At 45.8% G+C, this 20,641-nt stretch overlaps 1 protein-coding gene across 5 annotated transcripts in view; it reads right to left on the bottom strand.

The window, feature by feature from the left end:
* Positions 1–20,641, bottom strand: part of Adcy2 (adenylate cyclase 2) — a 396,939-nt gene that overhangs the window by 52,165 nt on the left and 324,133 nt on the right. For all 5 annotated transcript variants that reach the window (XM_063257949.1, XM_063257950.1, XM_063257951.1 and 2 more), the window contains 2 exons: positions 16,839–16,923; positions 6,863–7,000 (listed from right to left, as the gene is read on the bottom strand). In XM_063257949.1, the coding sequence (XP_063114019.1) occupies positions 6,863–7,000; positions 16,839–16,923 (223 nt within the window). The remainder of the gene's footprint in view (positions 1–6,862; positions 7,001–16,838; positions 16,924–20,641) is intronic.

The raw sequence follows: 20,641 nt of genomic DNA, 5'->3' as shown, positions 1-20,641 counted from the left end.
GCTGCTGTGAGGCATGATTGTGTGCCCATGTGCAGCTGGCGGGAGTGTTGATGCGGACAGTTGGTTTCTCCCAACTTCAAATCATTTTCCCTTTCTGAAGTTTTGGTAACTACTCTTCCATAAGCACATAACTATTCTGTACTTCATATTCAGTAGAAAATCCTGTGTCTTCAATTCTAAAGAAAATGTCAAATATTAAAAATGCACACAGCACAGGGAAGGGGTGTTGATTGGCTGACATCACCATACTCCCAGAAATTCAAGTCTCTATCACAAAGTCAGTGCCTTCAGAACACTTTCCTGCAGTGTCTCTGCCTCTTGGTCTCATCAGAAAAGAGTCAGCAAAGTTCGATGAGTTTTTGATCTTAAATTAATTTCAGAGGCAAAAGGCATTCATTGACACCAGCATTTGTATCTATTATTTGTGAGTGCTTGGCAGCTCAGATCATGAAGGATGACACATTTGGGAAGATCGATGTTCTTGGGACTCTTGGAAAAGTGATTATAATTAAAAGTACTCTATAAAAGATGAAGATTTGCTCTTTTTTCATTTCTTAAATTTATATTAGTACAGATTTCTAGTACATAGGGATCACATTCGTTGTGAGGAACTGGGACATGTACACATCTTAATTCTTTTAATTCCCTCCCCGTCTCTCCACCGCCTGGTCCCCTTCCTATTTGCAAAATAGATAATAGCAAGGTAATTAGCTCTTACATGACAGCCACTAGCATCATGAGAGACTGGCAAGGTGTCAACCTGTTAGCCAGGAGGAGAAGCAGCCTCCCGCGCTTCCCTGCTGTCTCTCTTTCCCATGAGGAAGCTGTGGTATGTACTGTTTAAGTGACCAGAGACACTGCGCTGTCTTAGAGCTGAGGGTCTACTACGGAGGAATATTCTGGGAAGAGTGATCAGGAAGTCATCACTTGTGCCGATTCCTTTCAGTGAAAGAAGCTGATCTCCTCTGTAAGTCCCGGTTGTGTTTTCTGCCTCAGGCTAAATATAGTCCACATTCAAAAAGCAGAAGCTTCCTATAACATTTCCAGGGTTGCTTCTGTTTGTACCTATTCATCTATTTCTTTTGATTGCACCATTATCATCAAATGCCTAAATTAATTTACTCAGGTAAACAGATACTTATTTAGTATATTTTAGAGGCCATGTGTTTCCTATTCCAAGAGTGATACTAGTGATACATTTGTGTCGTTTGATAAAATGTAGCAAAATGCTGATTTAAAAATCAAAGAAATTGAGACTTCTTTATTAACAGCTAAGTTTTCGTAACAAATGCACAACTTCACTCTGAGCCAAAAATGTGCTGATTCTTTGGAAAAAATTATTAACAGGGGGAAAACCAGTGAGTTATTGTGTGGTAAACACTGAGTTCCAAAGTATGACAAACTTAGATTTGACAGACCCGGGATTCCATAGATTTACACACTGAAGAATCAAGAAATGACAAAGAAAATGAGACTGTTTAGTTCAATGGGTTTCTGCCAAGGTTAGTTTTAGGCACTCAGGACCTTAAAATAATTAACATGAAGCTTCTTGCTTATAGTGCCACAGAGATCAGAAACTCAGTCAATGAAGAAGAGGCGTTAAGTTCTTACTGTAAGAGCAGAGCACAACTTGTGAAAATCCAGTGGTATGTACTGTACCACAAACTATGCCACAAACAAGATGGGGTCAGCTTGAAGGACAGCAGAACGTGCCAATCAACACAAGAAAGCTTCCCTAAGTCTTGCTAGTACTCATCAAATATCCCCCAATCAGCAAACTCTTCTAATCCCTTGTCCTGTTTTCTTCCATGTAAAATGCCTGCAACGTCCTCTACAGAAAGAATCCCAAGCATTGTCACTTTTTAGGGAACTCCTTGTCGAAATCATATTAATTAACTATATTGGGTACAATTAGAAAAATGCTATTGTTATCCTAACAAGACATCCTCATAGTGCTAAAGAATACCACACCTATTTACATTATTTTCAAATTTCATATTCCCCAACCAACTTGATACACATCAGAATTACGCATTTCCAATCATGTTAAATTATGATCACGTGGTTTGTTAGGGTGTTTTCCATCTGATGACATTATTGTGTTTGCCATTTCCTTGGAATTAGAAGCACAGAGAGATTACTAGGTGATCAAGGGTAACTCTTGGTCTGCGAGGCTCACACATTTGTGTACAAACTAATTTACAAAATATCTTTTGAAAGTGTCTCAGAATAAATTGAAAAATGATGTGGGAAATCACAAGGTGACATTGTCAAAAGTAACAGAAAAACAATGGCAGGGCTGTGCGGGTTGTCAGACACGATTCTAACAGCTGCCTACAAACTAAACTGGGAAAAAAAAAAACAAACAACACAAGGTCATTTGCAACCTGCTCCCAAGAGAGCTTATATTTGCAAACAAAAAGAGATGCATACTTGTTTTCTCCACTATTCAGTGAGGTATTTGGTATCACAGAAGTGAACATCAAATGTTTATAGCACCTTAGACAAATCTCATAATTCATTCTCGGTGAGACTGACCTAGACATTTCACCTTTCACTATCAGTGTACAATGAAATTTCAGACAGCCAGTTCTCTGAATGCACTGTCCTGCTGACCCCAGCTCTTGTAAGCACCGTTAAAACGTCAACTCAGAAAGACCCTGTAACCGGACGTCATGTGGGGTTCACATGGGGACCAGCCACTTCATAGTTACCAGCAGAAGCAACCATGGGTAACACGCCCCACACTTCTCTCCCCTCCAAGGTGACTAAGGTAATGGCGGGGGATGGAAGACAAACTGGTAGTAAAGGCTGCCCACTGTGGGCTGGGAAGATGCATGGTAAACGGAGGCCTGCCTGCTGCAGGGGGCTGTAGCAGCCAAAAGCAAAGGAGCGCCCCAAAAACAGTAAGCTGTGAGCTAAGGCAGACCCCAAAGGACCACTCCTGCAGGAGTCATCTTACGGAGGTACCTGGAAGAGGCGGATGGGCCGGAAGCAGCATGCCAGGTCCAGAGGCAGGGAGGGGAAGGACATGGAGCTGGTGTTTAGTGGGCATGGAGTTTGCGCTTAGAGTGGCCGCCAAGTTCTGGAGCCGGGTAGTGTGACCATACAACGCTGCAAGTCTGACTAATTCTGCTGAGTGGTACATGGATAAGCAGGTAAATGGTGTGTTTTATGCAATAAAAATAAACATTAGGAATCATGAAAAAAACGCACCCTCGTTTTAATGCCTAAGAGAAAACTTAGAAATCACAGGGCTGATGTATGAGGACCGGAATGAGGCTATGACTTTAAAACCGCCTTCCCTCTGGAAGTTTGCAACTCGAAGTGGGGCTCTGTGAGCCTGGAAAATGAGTTCCCCAGGAAATACTCAGGAAAACATAAAAACTGACCCTGCATGCAGGAGTACAGCTCCAGGCTGGACAAGCTGAAGCCCACAGGGATGGGAGGAGTAACCAGGCACAGACAAAGACCTATCTGGGGCTCCTGCCCCACCGGGGTCTCTTCTGCTCTGCCTGGCTCCAGAGCTCCAGATGCTGCACGATGGGGCAGGAGCCCAGAGACCCCGCCTGCCCGGGCATGGGGGCCAGCAGCTCCAGGCATATCTGCCAATCCTCAGCGCTGATCAGAGGCAGCCACGGGACAAGCCTTGCTTCTGCTATTAGTTAGACTAGACAGGATACAAAAACTCTACTATTGCATGGAATCGCTTTCCTTCCAGGCCTAAGGTGGCTGTCCATAGCAGTTTATGGTTTGTCGTTGACATGAAAGCAAGAGGTGCATCTGCACGGAAAAAAAGCCATGGATTTTACGACTCTGAGGTGTTGATAAAAATGGCATTTCTCGGCAACAGGGGAGAAATAGCTGTGAGCAGATGCGGTTTCCTGCCCCTCTCCTGGGAGGGCTGGGAGGGTAGGAAAGCAGCTGGGCTCACTCCTTGCTCTGCACACGGTTGCTCAGCAGAGGGAGCAAAATCTTACTTCATTTCGTCACCCGTGCCTGCATCTTCCAGAAGCTCTCTGCCCCCCTTGGCAATCATGCTTCCTTTTGCAAAGATGGAAAACAAAGCTGGAAGATGTATTTCTGGTCCTGAAGATGAATCCCCGCCCCCACCACACACACCAAGGGATCGTAGTTACTGTGGATCAAAAGTCTCCGCCTAAATGCTCAGCTCCTCAAACATTTATAGACGGTGACTAAACCAGCTGTCAATCATCACGGATCAGCGCACGGTATGTACCAGGAGCTTGCAAGACAGGTGCTTCCCATTTGCATTCTCTTGTAAAAAATTAAGCGAGAGATCTTGGACAGATCCTTTATCCTGGTGCTAAGGCAAACTAGATTTTACAGAAAGGAAATTTTTCTTTTTTAAAGGATGTGTGATTACTGACTCACTGGCTACACAGTCATTCACCCCTCTAAGAACTAATGAACATCTCTTTACCCAGAAAGCACTTTCCTAAGACAAGGTGAAAAATAAGTAAAAGAAAAAAAGAGAAAAAGAAAGATAACTCTTCAAAAAGATATTTTTCTGTGCACTCCAACTTTCTTTATTCATAACAGCCAGGACCCTGAGACAACTTATGTGTCTACTGACTGGGGTAAAAATGAATGGTGTATAACAATGAAATACTACTGAGCACTAAAAAGAAGGAATCCTGTCTTTTGCAAAAACACGAATGAATCTGGAAGACATCGGGCTATGTGAGATAAACTAAGTACAGAAAGAAAAATACCACACGACTTCACTTGCAAACAAAGTCTTCAAAAGTTGGCCTCCTAGAAGTGGGCCAGAGCGTTTACCAATGGCAAAAGAGTCACAGGTCTAAGGAAAGTTACAGTTATGTAGGACCAAGAAGCCTGGAGGTCTAATGTATGGATCGAACATAGGGGACTCTGGGGGACTCTCAGTCACTTATTATAGTAACCATTTCCCTATGTGTACAGAACATCATGCCATAAATTTTAATTCCAAGAGCATCACATCATCACTCCATCCCCTGGGTGACACACACTCCCTGGTGGCTTTGAAGACAGCAGGACTCTGTCGCTTCTCTGCCCTCCTGTGGCATTTACTTCTGACCAGCTGGGCCCCACGGCTTTACTCTGTCCAGCTGCTTGGAGCACCCGTGTGCTCTGCAGGGGCCTGGCTCTGAGCGGTGGGATAGCGCACAGATGCAGGTCACAAAGCAGAGCACAGGCAGCCCGACTTCAGAAACACACTCATGTCCCCATAGCCTCCGGCCAGTACCCCTCACCAGCCTCTCTGCCTGTCACCATGTGGCGCCTTCACAATCTTGCAGCTTCTGTAACATCACCTGTGCACTACAGACAGGGCCACCCTGGCTGTGATACATTCACAGCGGGCTCTCAGGAAAGTTCTTGTCATTCTCTTAAATCTCTCATCCTCTGTTCCCTCTTCCCCCAGCCAGCGAGCACCTCAGGCAGGCGGATGCGAGGCTCTATTAGGGCCTTGGCATCTTAAAATCCTCCCAGAGAGACTCACTCTCTGGAGAATTCTTATTGTACAGACATGGTGTCACTTCCCAGCTGCATCGCCCTCAATCTGGATAAGTCCTGGCTGGCACACGTGGAAGCTTTAGGATGAGGCCCCCAGCCCCAAGAAAGGCCTTATCATCCACACAGCAGAATGTGGGCCTCAGGTGCAGCCAGGGCCCAGGAAGAAGGGAGACCAGCCCAGTGCTGCTTGCTGATTCTACAGAACTGCAGTGGCAGGTCTGTAAGTTGCCCTGCTGGATTCTCATACATTCCCCAGGGCAGGCAGGGAAGAGGAGAAGGAAGCTACAGCTTCTCTACCATGCCCCCTTCTCCCAAGATCCATTTCTAGGCAGGGTGAGCGATGTCAAGACCACCCATCCTGGCTCCAGGTGGCATGGGCCTCCCCTGGTCTCCGGGTGTCTGGGGGAAGTGGAGGATGCACAGAAAGATACTGACAACTGATCCCGTGTAGACCCTCTGGCTGTGGACCACTTCCTCAGCCTTATTGCCATGTCTCAACACACATCTTTGTTCTCATCCTAGATCGAGAGGCTCTGCCTCCTCCTCTACTATCCACCTCCTCTCATCCTGTTTCCTGCAGGGGTGAACTCCTCCTCCCTGCCAACCTTCTGCCCATCAGGCCCTCTTGGCCCTTTTTTTCCCTGTCCAGTTGCTTTTGGTGCTGTCCACAGTGTGTTTCAGAATGGGTTAGTGACCGGGCCCCCTGGCTCACTGTGACCCACTTTGCAACACACAAACTGCCAGGGCACTTTCTGGTGGTGATGAGGACACCGATCACAATGACGACAGTGTGAGGATAACAGGCAGAATGTGTCTCCAAGGATGTTAATGGCCCAAGTGTCTATTTTGAGGCAGATTCCAGTAACAACAATGACACTAATAACAGGAAGGGTGGATGCTGGTTCTATGCTTCCAAAGTGCCCAGTGTTGTCCCAAGCGCAGTGGGAATCTCAGCACTTTGGACTCTGAGAAGGGCCGTGGAGAAGTTTCAGCTCTCCACTCTAAAGAATGGAAATGGTGCGTCTGTGGTTTGAGGACGCCCCCTGCCAGTGGGCAGGGCTGGGGCCTGAATTCAAGGCCTTTTCCCCATGGCCCTGCACGATCCCAGTTCCATGGCTCCAATACCACTCATGACCTGCGTTCCCGTCATGCCCACAGCTTGCCCAGCAGCTTCCACACGTGGGAACCTGCTGCAGGAAGCCTGCCTGTCTCTCAGATGACCTGGGCAAAGCCAGCCTGCACCTAGAGCTACAGCTGCAGCTGCGAGACGCTGAGTTTAACTGGCACCAGAGCAGTGCCAGCACAGACCCCAACAGGGCAGAGTGCCCGCCCCAGGCCTTACCATGTTGAATACGGCCATGGTCAGGATGATGGCTGTGGTGACGATGGTGAGGGAGATCCGTGGCCAGGGGCGGTTCGCGATGATGCCTGAGGACTTCAAGAGCCACATGAGAGAGGCGGAGGCTTTTTTGCTGCATTGCTGGAAAGAGAGAGAAAAAGAAAAGGCAATGCTTTGCCAGTGAGTGTGTCTTCTCGGGGTCAGGAGAGACAAGGATGACATTAGCAACCCAGAAGTGCCAACGCAGCTGTGAACCACATGCGTGGACGTTGCCCTTCCCTTTACCGAGCCACACACCTTCCTAGGATCTGTGGCCTCCTTGTGGCACCCTTAAGCACAGGATGAATTCCTATGCTGTGATGGTATGATGTTCAAGTAAGTCTCTTAAAATAGTCCTGGATTTATGGTGTTAAGTGATTCTTTTGGCAGAAGAACAATGTCCGTTCATGAAATCACTGGTTTGAACAGCAATTACAGCTTCAGCTGATTTATGGGGAAAACAGAACCAGCCACATCTCCCACCATTCTGATGCCACAGTTGCTGACCAGCAGGGCAGCAGCAGAGCCTGGTTCAGTTTGGTGCCTGAACCTGCAAAGACGATGTCCGAAGGCCCCAGGCGGGCGGTGGGAGGGCTTCGTAAGATCTCCCTCAGGAGGCGTTCCCCGCAGTGCTGGGCATGGGACTATAGCCTTCATTTTATTTTGAGGAAAGGTCTCAGTATTTTGCAATTTGCCAGGTAGGCCTAGAACTTGAGATCTTACCTCAGCCTACCAGAGTGGTGGGATTACAGGTGGGCACCACCACGCCTGGCCTCTAAATGTACAATATAAACTCTACCCTCAACATTATTCCAAGTGTATCATTCAGCCTATGGACTGTGTACACACTGTTGGGGTGGAATGTTTTCTTTTTTCAAAGTGATCTCTACGCACTGAACAAGAACTCCCCATCTCCCTGTCTTCCCACCCCAGACCCCACACTTCTCCTTCCTGTTTCCATGATGTTGACCCCAGTAATCCCTCATGTAAGTGGATTCGGGCAGGACTGTCCTTTCCTGACTGGCTACTTCACTCAGCATGATGTCCGCAAAGGTCACCCCAGTTTGTACAGGATAAATTTCTTTTTAAGGTTAGCAAAGTCCTGCTATAGGTATAGGTACACTTGGTTTATCCATTCACTGATGAAGGACCCATGGGGTTGTTTCATTTCTTGGCTTTGCTGAACAATTCTGCTGTGAGCATGGCTGTTGGGAAAGCTCTCTTGGTACCACAAGGAACCGAGGTCATTAGGGAATGACACCAGGTTCCCTCACTGGGGAGCAGACACAGGTCCGTGGCTCTGACTGAGTGACCTGAGGCCTGGGACGGCGCCACTGTAATTCCCACCTCAGTCTAGAGATGCAGGTACACACACTGTCACTGAGGTCTGGGAGTCACAGGCATGATGCTATCTGATGTGACATGCAGCACATACGTAAGAGCATCTCAGGAATCTGAATTTTAACTTTTATGCTAATCAGGCTGTGGCCCCAAGACTTGGTGTTCTAGAAGCATAGGAAAGTGATGACTGATGACTCAGAGGGGAAAGCAAGGAGTGGTGCCCTTAGATCTGTGCAGCTGTTGTGCTAGGTTAATCTAATGGCAGATTTGATGTGTCACCAACAAAATCCAATAGAAAGGACCCCTGAGTGATGCTAGGGGGCACCCCGTTTCTCCAGCCCTTTCACATTTTCTCTCTGGTTCTTCTGAAAGATGATGCTGACATAGCACCACAATACATTAAGTGTCAACCCAACAAGCAAATGCTCATTCTTAATACAGGAAGAGAGGTGGCTCAAAGGGTAGAAGCTCAGTCACCAGCCCTCACAGCTGTGGGACTTTCTGCAAAGTTATTTACCCTCCCTTGCCTCAGTTTTTCCATGTCTAAAATGGGCAGCACAGCAGTACCTGCCTCTTTGGTTTTTTCAGAGGCTTACAGAGTGGCCCAGGGCACAATGTCTGAGTGTGAGCCCTGCATGTATTTTCATTGACGAAAACACGGTATTTCTCAGAAATATTTTAGGGACTAAAAAGTAATTTGCTTTATATCTCTTTGGATCACAGCAACAAAAACCCTTTATCTCCTCCTTCCCACTTTGTCCCCTCGAAGATACTGATGTAGAAGGCGAAGGGTGTTTGTCTACAGCATATAGCCCAACTTGTGTGCAAGCCGAGATTCAGGTGTGTTGCTGGGGAGATTTTCCTGGCTCTTCCTTGGTTCTTCTGTGAGCCTGTCCAGGCTTGAGCCAGCTCTGCACAGAGAGCTGGGGCTGCAGGATTGGAGCAGGTAGTGCAGGAAGAACACTCGGCCGGGGGCTGCAGGGCACTTCTCACAGCCAACCAGGGGGCCAGCTCTGTGCTTCACACTTCTATCCAAGTGCAGAGTTTTAATGAGGCTTGGAGTGGCCTTAAACCTGTCAAATGGTAGCAGGCCCCCTAGTGCTGAGCATAGAGGAGCTCAGAAAGCCAGACGGCCAGCAGACGTGCCCTGGCTTGCGCATCACTGCTGGGGGAAGGAGAGTGTCGCAGTGAGGGAGGCCCTTGTGAAGCTCTGGGGCCCTTGAGGAGTCACAGTCCAGCTCTCTGCCATCTGCAGGCCCAGGACAGCCTGTCCTCTCCCTGTGTGCATGAAGAGCCCACCTTCTGGTTCTAGAGCTCAGATTCTGCTGCAGGACACTCCTCGACCAACCCTGCAGACCAGTGCCTCTAAATGAGCTTTCTCTGTGTCTGTCCCTTGGGGGGTTCCCTTTGCACCTGTCATTAAGGTCACGAACACACTCAGCAAGCATTGATCGGGTTCCTCCTGCCTCACATGACCTGGTGTGATCACTGTGTGTGTGGCTGATGTGAGCTGTCAGCTGAGCCAGCCCCACATGGACAGTGCCCTGGTCTCCTGCAGCAGAGCCCTGAGCAAGGGATGGGACTCACACTGGGCATGAGAGAGGAGGGCTGATTCCACACAATATGATTGATTGAAATAAAGAAATCTCCCTGTAGGAAACTCAAGTGCAATTAGATAATGGGCTTGTGAATGTACATATGGACGTTCCCAGGACATTAATATTATGTGTAATTATGGTTTCACGTGTTCCTGTTGCTCGGAACAAAGGTCTTCAGTGAATTACAGTGTCAAACAGATACTTCTTTGGGCAAATATTCAAAAACACATGATTTAATAGAAAACTTGACCACCGTGTTTTTCAGACAAGATTTTAATATAAGTTTTGCTTTCCTAGTAATAATTTCTTACTCAGCTATTCTGATGTGCTTATGGCTTTTCTGAGCTTTAAAACATTGTATTAATTAAATTTCACCTAATATGCACATCTTTTTTTAAATGGTACATTACTGTATATTTAAAATGTGTACCAATGAAACTGCAAATGCACTGTACCTTTGTAAATATTAAGTTAAATTCTAAGGAATTAATTTTGTAGCTCAAGGTTACCCATTGCTTCCAATGCAAGATATTCACACTAAGACAGGGAGAAGTGAAGTAGAGGGGAAGGGGATTTTCAGTAGGTTTTTCTTTTTAAAAAACCTAAACAAAGTATCTAAGGATTTGATTTTCCTGTGGAAGATCTGTGTGAGATTAAAAACTTTAATATCCAGATCCCTCCCTTCCTGTTCTGCTCGTCCTCCCAGCACCAACTCTGGGACAGTGTCTGCCCACGGACGTGTGTTCTTTCTTCCTCTGTATCCCCTGTCCTCTCAGCACCAGCCCTGTGCTTGCTGGGGGTGGGTGTGGCACTGCCAGCAACCAGCCCTTCTGACTCCTAGAGGAAGGCACAGTGTTCAGGAGGAGCAGGGAGCAAAGAGGTCCCTCACGACAAGAATTAGGACAAGAATGAATAATTCAGACAGCGCAAGTTCAGAAAAAAATAGCGTGAGTGATTTCATGGGATCCTCATGCTTAGAAGAGGGTCCCCACAGTGTTCCCACAGACGCAGATACTAAGGGGTCTGTTAATCATCTGCACAGGTTACAGGGTGAAGGCAGTAACAAAACCAAAACCACCGATCAGACTAGAATACAAAACTTCCAAGTTCCTTGACAGAATAAAAGAGGATAAATTGCTTTGGTAAAGAGAAGGCCAAAGAAGAGAAAGGAATAAATAAAAGGAAAGAGATACATGAGGAATTAACACACACACACATTCCCTGTCTCTCTCTCTGTCTCTCTCTCTGTCTCTCTCTCTGTCTCTCTCTGTCTCTCTCTCTCTCTCTCTCTCTGTCTCTCTCTCTCTCTCACACACACACACACACACACACACACACACACATACACACACAGGGGCAGTGACAGCGGCTATAATACATGGGAAGGTATCACAGCAGTTAAGTCAAAGAGGGAGATTGTCAGATGACAGACACTCACAGGCAGCCACACGTTTTCCAGTGGAGACGCCCCCAAGCCTGCGCACAAATAAGGGCGGCTGAGCACACAGAGATGGCAAAAGGGACAGCAGCAAACCCAACTGAAAGAGGCCGCAGTATTGTGTTCACAGTGGAGGAAACAGACTTCGAGGGAACAGCTCTCCCAGGGGGTGGAAAGCTCTCCTTGTGGCTGGTGTGTGACCTACTTTTCCTTTTCCAGGCTGACCTCTGAATCGGTGCTTTCATCCGCCTGGAATGAGGCAGGGCTGGGGGTGGCGCCGTATTACCTCTGCCATATAAAGCACAAGGTAGCAACAGTGGGAAAGATGCTTTTTGTGACATCTTCTAGCATCTTCATTTGCTGTGTCTGGTGTACTTATTCTAGAGGAAATTTTTTGTAGTAGTGTTTTTGGTTAGAATCACTCTCATATTTGGCATAGAGATATGCATTCATCTCAGGTAATTTAGGAACTTAAATCCAAAGTAATCATGCACTTACTACAATTTCTATGATGCCAACTACCTACAGTTGTTCTTTGATCACTAATTGCAATGAAAATGTGAACCCAAATCTTTTCAGTTTGTTTCTACCTGGATAAAAAGCATTGTTTATCAAACAAACACCTCTCTAAACTTAATGCACATAAAAATATTTTGCGAAGTATTGTTATTCTTAAAAATCTTTTTTGAAGTCCAAGTGCAATTATAAACAAATCGTTCTATTTTATTAAATGGCTTTTAAACTGGAGATATGGTTTTCAGTGATGTGGCCCAAGAGCTGAGTAATGCACTCAGGGAAGCACAGCAGAGGTGATACGAAAAGCTGGTTCCTGGGCTAACCTTGATTCCCCATTGTGATCTGGGTTAGTTGGTGCTCAGCAGTCATCATAGAGTGACTTCTGTGCTATGCAGCCCTCTGCTGGGGCTCTGTAACCCTCCTGACCCTGGGAACCTGTCTTCAGTGTTTCAAGTTTTGGTTCCAATTCTCAGTCTCACACCTATTTGCTGGTCACAGCTGGGCAAGGGAAGGAGCACCCGTAGGTCTCCAGGTCATGAAGCAAAGAAAAGACACTCTCTCCGGGAGCCACTTATGCTAAGTGTCTGTCAGGGTCAGGAGACCTTTTTAGCATGACATGTATTAATTGTAAAATGCAATTGAGGTGGAGTTGGGACCACTCCTGGGGACTCTGACCCCCTGCAGCACTTTGGATTCATTATGATGCTTCTAATACCAGGGCAGAAAGCTTTCTCAGGGGGCACAGTTATGACCTCCATGGTTCTGCTCCAAAGTGTCCATTTCTTCCTTAGGAGACCTGGTTATGACCTTACACATTATTCTTCATGAGAGCGGCTTTATTCTGGAGGACTGGAAGGGGAAACTCAGGAAGGGCACGGAGTCCTGGTCCCTCATCCAAAAACTGAGCTGTTGGACAAGGGAACCTACCACTGATTTCCTTTCTGCTCTTCAGCTTTCCAGTTGCAAACTGCTAATCCACATCAGAGAGAAAGCAAAGCCCTGCAGAGGGCACCTGGAGAAGAGTGAGCTAGGGAGAAGAAGGGAGACCTGCTGCTCGAGGACACCAGGAGCCCAGGAGGCCAGGAGGCCAGGAGGCCAGGAGCCTGGTGCTGAGTGAGATGCAGCCATCCTGAGTTGTGCAAAACTTCAAGCTCAGAAAGGGTCCGATCTGGTTGAGAATCAGGCTGGGATGTTTTCTGAGCAGTGTGCCAGGAGGCTGAATTTAGGTGTCGCCTGGAGTTTCCTGACATTAACTGTCTGTTCTGTCTCTCTAGTTCCCCAAGTATCACAATGAACAAAGTAAAGCTGAGATGAATCTGTGGCAGACCTCCTCCATCCACCAGGGGAAGATTCAAAATGGGAAGTCCGGCTGCCAGAAGGAGGGAAGCCGGTGGAGGAAGAGCTGGGCTCTTTGGAGTCAGCCCGAGAAGGTGAGCAGACTCTTCCCACCTGAGGGTAGCCCCAAGCTGTCAGAATTGAGGAATTCGGTGAACAGTGAGTCATTTCAACGCAGCCAGCCACAGGCTCCATTCCCTCGCTCATTCACGCATTCATTCGCACATGGACTCTCTCTCCCCATGTGGAACATCTGCAGAAAGCATGACCTCAGTGCTGGCTGGGGCATGTCTCACTCTGGGCATCTGAGAAATGGGGGAGAAGCTCCATGGAGCCTGGGACAAGGCAGATGCAAAAGCAAAGCCTGTAAGCTAAGCCAGAAGTCGGGCTGCACCTGCTTATCAAACACATGCGTGTGGACAGTACTGCTGGGCCCCGCGGAGGGTAGAAAGTGAGCTGAGAAACGATCTTCATCTTAGGAGCTTACCACACATGAAGGAAAACAACAGAAAGGAATTAGAAATAAAGTGAGGTGCATAAATGGAGGCTGAGATACGTGGCCCCGATCCTGCCTCACTAGTGAAGAGCCCATCACAATGGCTAGAGTGGATTTCCCTGGAATTCTGAGAAAGCAACCAGCTACCAAGCCCACTCCTAGGCAAGAACTGAGAAATGGGCGCCTCTGCCAGAGAGAGGAGCGCTCTTGGGGAAGTCGCAGGGTTGGGGACCAGGCTTCTCATATCATAGCAATAGTGACTAACCGAAATTTCCTGGCATAATTTTAGACTGTGTTTCTGATCAAATATCTATGATTTCCTAGCAACAGGAAAAAAAATCACATTTTATTACCTTGTTTGTTTTTTGTTCATTTGGCTGTTTTTCTACCTTTTTATCAAACCCAGCTATAAGTAACCAACAGATTTCTTTTATTAGTGCATGTGTGTGACACGCGGTGATTACCCTCAGCTTGGGTGGTGGCACAGACACGCATCGCATCTGGATTGTTCTGCCTTCTCCATCTCTCTGCCCTCTCCTCCCTCTCCTTTCCCTGATTCCTTCCCTTCTGTCCCAAGACTGCTTCATCCCATCACTGTTTCAATGTGATTTCCTTGTGTGGCTCTTTTTGAGTAGCAATGACAAGGTCAAAGGTCTGTGAATAAAAGTATCAGCCAGGCTCCCCTTTCTAGGAGCGGCTTCCTCTCATGCTTCCCACAGAGAGTTTAATACCAGTGTTACTCAAATCTATACAGCCTCTGACATTTAGATTTTCACCAGGGGAACAACACACACTAGTAGAAGGAAAGTCTGGAATATTAAACATTCTTGCACAAGCTTAGTATTTAATTCATAAATAAATGCCAGTCATGGTTACACATAATACAATTGCTAGGTTTTCAAGAGGCCAGAAAATGAGCAGGAAGGGCCTAGCTATATTTACAGTCACTGTGGAGTACTCATGAAATAAATTTTTTTTGTATGAGGGATTAAACTCAGGACTTGCAAATTAGGTGCTTATGCCACTGAGCTAAATCCCCAGCCAAAATAAGTGTTTTTTGACTAAATTTGGAAGATAGAGTCTAAAGGACAGCTAACTCTTATTAATCCAGCTGTTTATTAATAGCTGGACGTTCAGTTTAAAAATCCATTTCAAACGGTTTAAGCACCAAATAGAACCATTACTGGGATGACTGTTTTTCTGGAATTTCGTAATGATTACATCTAGACAAGGAAGTCCAGCTGGCCACTGGGGGGAGACTCATTCTCAGATTGGAGTGACTCAGATCCAAAACACAGAACTCTGACTTCAATCCCTTGGCTGATGGCACCATCCAGGCTTTCTGGGAGAAGGGAAATGGTACCTGCATGTTTGTAGCCTTGACATTTTCTCTCTGAGACACCAGCGAGTCAAAAAGAGCTTCCTAGCAGGTGATTGGTTGCCCAGGTCCCAGGAAGCCGCCAGGAAGGGAGGCCTGAGAAGCCAAGGGTGCCATCTTGATAGCCTTAGCGACTATGGCTGAGCACAGGAAGGACCAAGAGTTGTGAAAGGTGCAACAGAGAGACTGGCATTCCCCTGGTCTGCAAGGGGGGACCCTGAAAGGAGCAAAGCAACCCTCCAAACATGGTAAGGCTGTTCACAGAATTCTTGTTGGCGCTTCTAGCCCTGGACTTCTATTCACTACTAATTTAGATGGTGGAAAAAAGAAAACCACAAACTCTAAACGTACACCACGCTCCACATGCACATGACTGTGTGCTTTGGAACAGAAAATGAAAAACATGCTTACTTGGGCACAAGAGTGTAAACTTCTTTAATTAGAACAAGGTTGGGTTATCCAACGGACCCACAATAAAAGCCTGAGAACTGAGCTGCAGAAGACTTGGAGGAGAAGGGGAGGGCCAGGGAAGGCATGTGCTTTTCTGCCTGAGGGAAAGGCTCTGGGGACACGGGAAGCCGGGCATCTCTGCCTATGAGGCACTGTAGAACTGTGACAAGGATCCCCATCACAGTAGGTCACTATGCACCTTGATTCCCCTCTCTTCCACCTGCACTGTCTTCAAGGAGATTTCCAGAGCCTCCATATACTGTGTGTTCATTCCAGTGAGTCAGAAACCATAGACCCATTTTGAGAAGAGATTTCAGTGCAGTTTGAATCACCTAAACCATCAGATAGCAAACAGGATCTTGAAAGTTTGCAAGGCCTGGCAGGCAAAGCCAGAAGCATGGTCCGGCATCTTTACCCCCTTTTGGCGGGAAGGATGTCAGCCCATCAGACTGGCATGCGATGTGATCTCCAGGATTATTGCTAGTCACAGGTTTGTTTGAAGTGGAACAAGGACTTTAAGAAGCCTTATGACACTGTACCAACACGGCCACAGGTAACACCAAAAAACCAAAATAACAATACGAAGCATAGATGACATAATGAGTGACCTCCCAGGAGAGAAAAGCCCCAGTGGGGGGGTACAGTGAGGCCTCAGATGGTCACGAGACTGCAAGCTGCGGGCTGTCTTTGCTCTGTCTAAAAGTCAAAGGGTAATTGAGCTAATAAATCATGATTTTGAAAATATGAACACATCTATAAGTCTTTCTTGTTTTAACTCATCTTCAATGAAATCCTGACTTATCTTGGCATCTTACAGTGCTTGCTGACTTTCTTAGGATGGATCTTATACAGATATGGACAACTAGCTACAAAATAAACCTTATATTCTCATATGTGGAACTGGCATTTAAATCATAAGTCTACCATGGTTGGCTTAAATTAAAACCCTAGTGAAAGATATTTTAATATTTGCTATCTTGAAACATTCTAAAATTTTATATCTTAAAAGAGGATGCAAATCACATTTTTGGTTTTAATTTTGATGTATACATGCAAATCTTCTTATAATATACCCACAGCTACAACTACTCAGAAAACCTAAAAGAGGTGATAAAAATGTCGATAGAAATATGTATGTAAAACCATGGTTTTATGACGTGACACCACCACATTGAACAGTCTTCAGGTTGGCATCTTGGCAGACTGTGAGGTAGGTACCCCTGTTTACAGCCTGGTCTGCTGGCCTGAAGCGTGTCTACTTCCTGGTTGCAAAGGAGCTCTCAGAAGCTAACTGAACAACCTAACTGCTTCTGAAGGTTTTGAGCAAGAAATTCATTTTTATGAGACAAACACACCTTTCAAAGGAGTCCCGTATCTGAAGTACCTACCAAAAGCTGTCCAGCAAAGCAGACGAAAAGGATGAAGGCCAGCGAGAGGAACGCAGCTCCAAAGGAAATGCCGAGGATGGACGTTCTGCCAGGAAATAAAAGGCCACATGTTAGGGTGACGGCCACGCCTATGTTCTGGAGAGCTCCAGCACGACTCTGGCTCCACACACTAGGGCTTACACAAATGGGCACTGCAAACGTCCCTGATCACTGTGAGGAATGAAAATGGACCTCAACCTAAAGAACCATTTGCCCGTAGTGTGTCTATGCTGTTGTCATGGTTGATCGCTTGCTGTAACTGTAGATACTGTACTAAAAGCATTAGTGCTTTATGAAAGAAAACTTTGTGAGTAGCTGATCTATGGGCTTGGCACTGTCATGCTTGACTTGGCCATGTCTTCCACTTGGTGACCTCTTTCCAGCCATGGGTGTTGTGGCAGCTGCTGCTGAGGAGGGGCCTCACCACGATGGCATGGGAAATATCACGCACCCCCTTTGTTCCTATGGGCCCGGAAGCACTGAGTCCCCGCCTTCCCAGTCCACCCAGCCAGATTGTTTCTCCAGGACAGATGCAGTTGAATGTTTACTGTGGCTCCTCTAAGACTCCACAGAGCATCCCTTTTCTGTGCTCCAGCAGCCAAGGGACACGAAAGCATCCCGTGAACACACGAAAAACACTGGTAAGAAGTAAAGTTCTACCACCGGCAAGCCACAGCACCATTTAAACAACCATACAGATTTCTGAGTGTCCCTTTAAATAATTAAAATCCTTTTTCAACTTCATTTAATGCAAGAATAGAAGGCTGAGAAATACCAGGGACCAGCAAATGACCCAAGGTGAACTTCAAACTGGAACATCCGGGGAGAGGTCCGGTGGGGTCTGGGACCACAGGCGAAGTGCCTGCCAAGTAGACTGGCCAGAGACAGTGAAGGGGCAGATATGCTGTGGGGAGCAGGTGGGTACCCTCAAAGCCCAGTGGAGTGCAAGCACCAGGCGCCAATCGGCAACAGGCTGAAATCATCTGCAAGGACACAGCTGTGAGCCTCGGAGAACGAGAAATGAGGCAAGCGATCTGTACAGAGAGGAAGCCCCAGAGCCATGACTACGGGAAGGCTTTTACCTCACTACCCCAGATACCTCCTCTATTACAAGAAATCACCGCAGTGGACCTGCTACAAGCAAGACCAACAGGAACTAGAGCTCAAAGCAACACTGGAGCCTGACCCGGTGACGTATCAGGTACTGAGTCACAGCCTGCAGATGCTATCCCTGCCTACAGGTTCGACAGTCTACCCTAGGAGTGCATCATATGCCTCCTAACTCACTGGCAAACCTCCTCTCAGAATTCACTCTTCGCTCTGACTCCCTGGTCAGAAGTCAGTAGCCTGTGCTTGAGACCCCCTGACTGCCACACACCCTTTCAGAGCGTGCTGCTTGTGGAGACCCGGTACAGCGGAGGGGGCATCTCAGTCTGCCTCTCAGGGCCACGAGGACTCCTGCTATTCCCGTGAACAGAAGCAGATACAATGATCCGTGTGCTGAGCTTTGGTCTGACAAAAGCTCCTCCACCTTTACATGGGATGTCTGACAGATTTTCTTGGACTCTATAGTCTCCTAATTCTTTCTCAAAGTCCAGGGAATGCTGCCCTCATAAAGCTGAGTTCAGAAGCATTAGATCTTTGTCTCAGGTCTGGGATTGTTCATTGGGTTATCTCCTCTTGGTAGTTTAATAAAACTCAATTATAAAAACTCCGATGATAAATGTGATGGTGAAGATGCCGATGGTGATAATCTGGAGTTGATCACTACCTTTACTGATGTCCACGACAGCTGCTGTTCGGAGAGTCCTCTACGCTTTCTTTATCCCCAAAATAATCCTGTACAGTAGTTGCTATTCTTTCATTTTTACAAAGAAAAGACGAGGACCAGAGGAGCTGGAAAACTTGTCTGAAATGGTATCTCTACTAAGAGTGTGCTCAGGGTTTATGTCCCTGAAGTCGTGCTCCTGATCTAGCTTCTGTTCTAGGAGCAGACGTCATAATTCTGCCATGTTTCCTGGTTCTATTTCTTGAATCAGTTTAGATAGTGTTCCTGGAAAAATGTAGTTTCACCTAGATTTTCAAATGGAAAGTATTTGGTGTAATAGTCTCTTAAAATTTAAAAGACTCCATATTTGATTTTGTTTTGTGCTTAATATTTTATTAGTGTATGTTTACATTGTAAAATAGAAATGTTTGTTTGGGGGAATTAATACAAATGTGTAACATATTGATCATTTTTCCTGATCATTTTTCATCCTTCCTATCCCATTTCTTGCCTCTCTCTAATCCCCTTCTCCACCTCCAAAATTCTGTCTTCTTTTTTCTATCTCTCCATGCTACTCACTTATTTATATTTTAGGTTTCTAACAAAACATAAACCACATGATGCTTAGCTTTCTGTGTCTGACCTATTTTATTCAATATCTTGCTTTCTTTAGATCAGTCTTTTGAAGTTTTACATATTTTATTCTTAAACCATGAGTTTTTGATCCATTATTAAAGACTATGCTTTCTGTTGTGTTCTACATTACTTTCTGATTCAACTTTGAATACTCATCTCTTCTTTATGGAAACATATTTTTCCTTTTCTATTGTCACTCACAGCCAATCTTTTGTGTTTCCTACTGCATGCACTCAAGGACAAAAATATTACAACAAATACCATGGAGCCAAACCGCAGTTTCTGATGGCGACAGCTCCTCATGGTCACTCTTTCCAAAATGCCTGCAATTTTGAGTTTTGTTTTTTCTTAACACAAAAGTAATTCTTAAACCTCACTTCCGGTTTTACAAGATTATTTTTGGTTGGCCTCGTCATTTCTAATTTCATTTGACCTGACCAGAGATCGTAATGGTTGTAGCTTCATTATTTCACTTTGACAATTTTTTTTTCTTCTTGAGTGTCATAAGTACACTGTACTTTTATGTCACTTGGAGATGTATACACATCTATCTTTTTGCTGACAACAAAGTGCGGTCTCAAAATACATACATGAGGGCCAGAGATTTAACTCAGCAGCATAAGAGTCTGCTTGGCAAGTGCGAGGCCATGAGTTCAATCCTCAGTACCATAAAAACAAAACAAAACAAAGCAAAACTATATCTATGGGAGCCAGATGAATGAATCAAAACCCTGAAAGGCTGACTTATTTGGTCTGTCACTGCTACAGTAAGCATTATCATTTCCAACTAGTGCTGTCAGTTTGCCAATATAGTTGAATATTTTTAATAATTTCTGCTTTATTTATTTCAAAGAGATGATGGAATGCATAACCATGTATGATTGTTAAAATTGCTTGGAGACTTCAGCATTAATAATAAAATATGTTTTTCATGCTGGATGCCTTTCATTTGAATTCTGTGTTACCAGAAATTTGCATTATGGTAAGTTTATTTTTTTCTGTAAGCTGTTCTCCATCTTCTATTTCCAACCTTTCTTTGTTTTTCTATTATGGCTAGATTTCTTATACATAGTGCAGGTGTACTATGTACACCTGCCTCTTTTAGCCTCTTTCCATGAGTAGGGAGGGTATTTTTGTCTATTAACAATTATAAAATTCATTTATATTTGACCACTTCCTTTGCTGATACGAACTGGGCTGTTATTGTTGGAGGAGCTCAGGTCTTTGCTGTACCAGGCGATGGCTGCCGCTCTCTGCTGGGAGCTCTGGTTTTAGACTGCCTCTGGAGCATCGCTTCCTGTCTCCAGCGCAGATTCCTCAGCCTGATCCTTTTGCCCAGCTGGCACAGACTTTCTAGCTT

Source organism: Cavia porcellus, unplaced genomic scaffold, assembly GCF_034190915.1.
Source record: "Cavia porcellus strain 051 isolate PalLab524CR breed Dunkin Hartley unplaced genomic scaffold, mCavPor4.1 scaffold_11, whole genome shotgun sequence".
NCBI lineage: Eukaryota > Metazoa > Chordata > Mammalia > Rodentia > Caviidae > Cavia > Cavia porcellus.
Note: the sequence above shows the minus strand (reverse complement) of the source record. Positions and strands in the feature narration are given on the sequence as shown.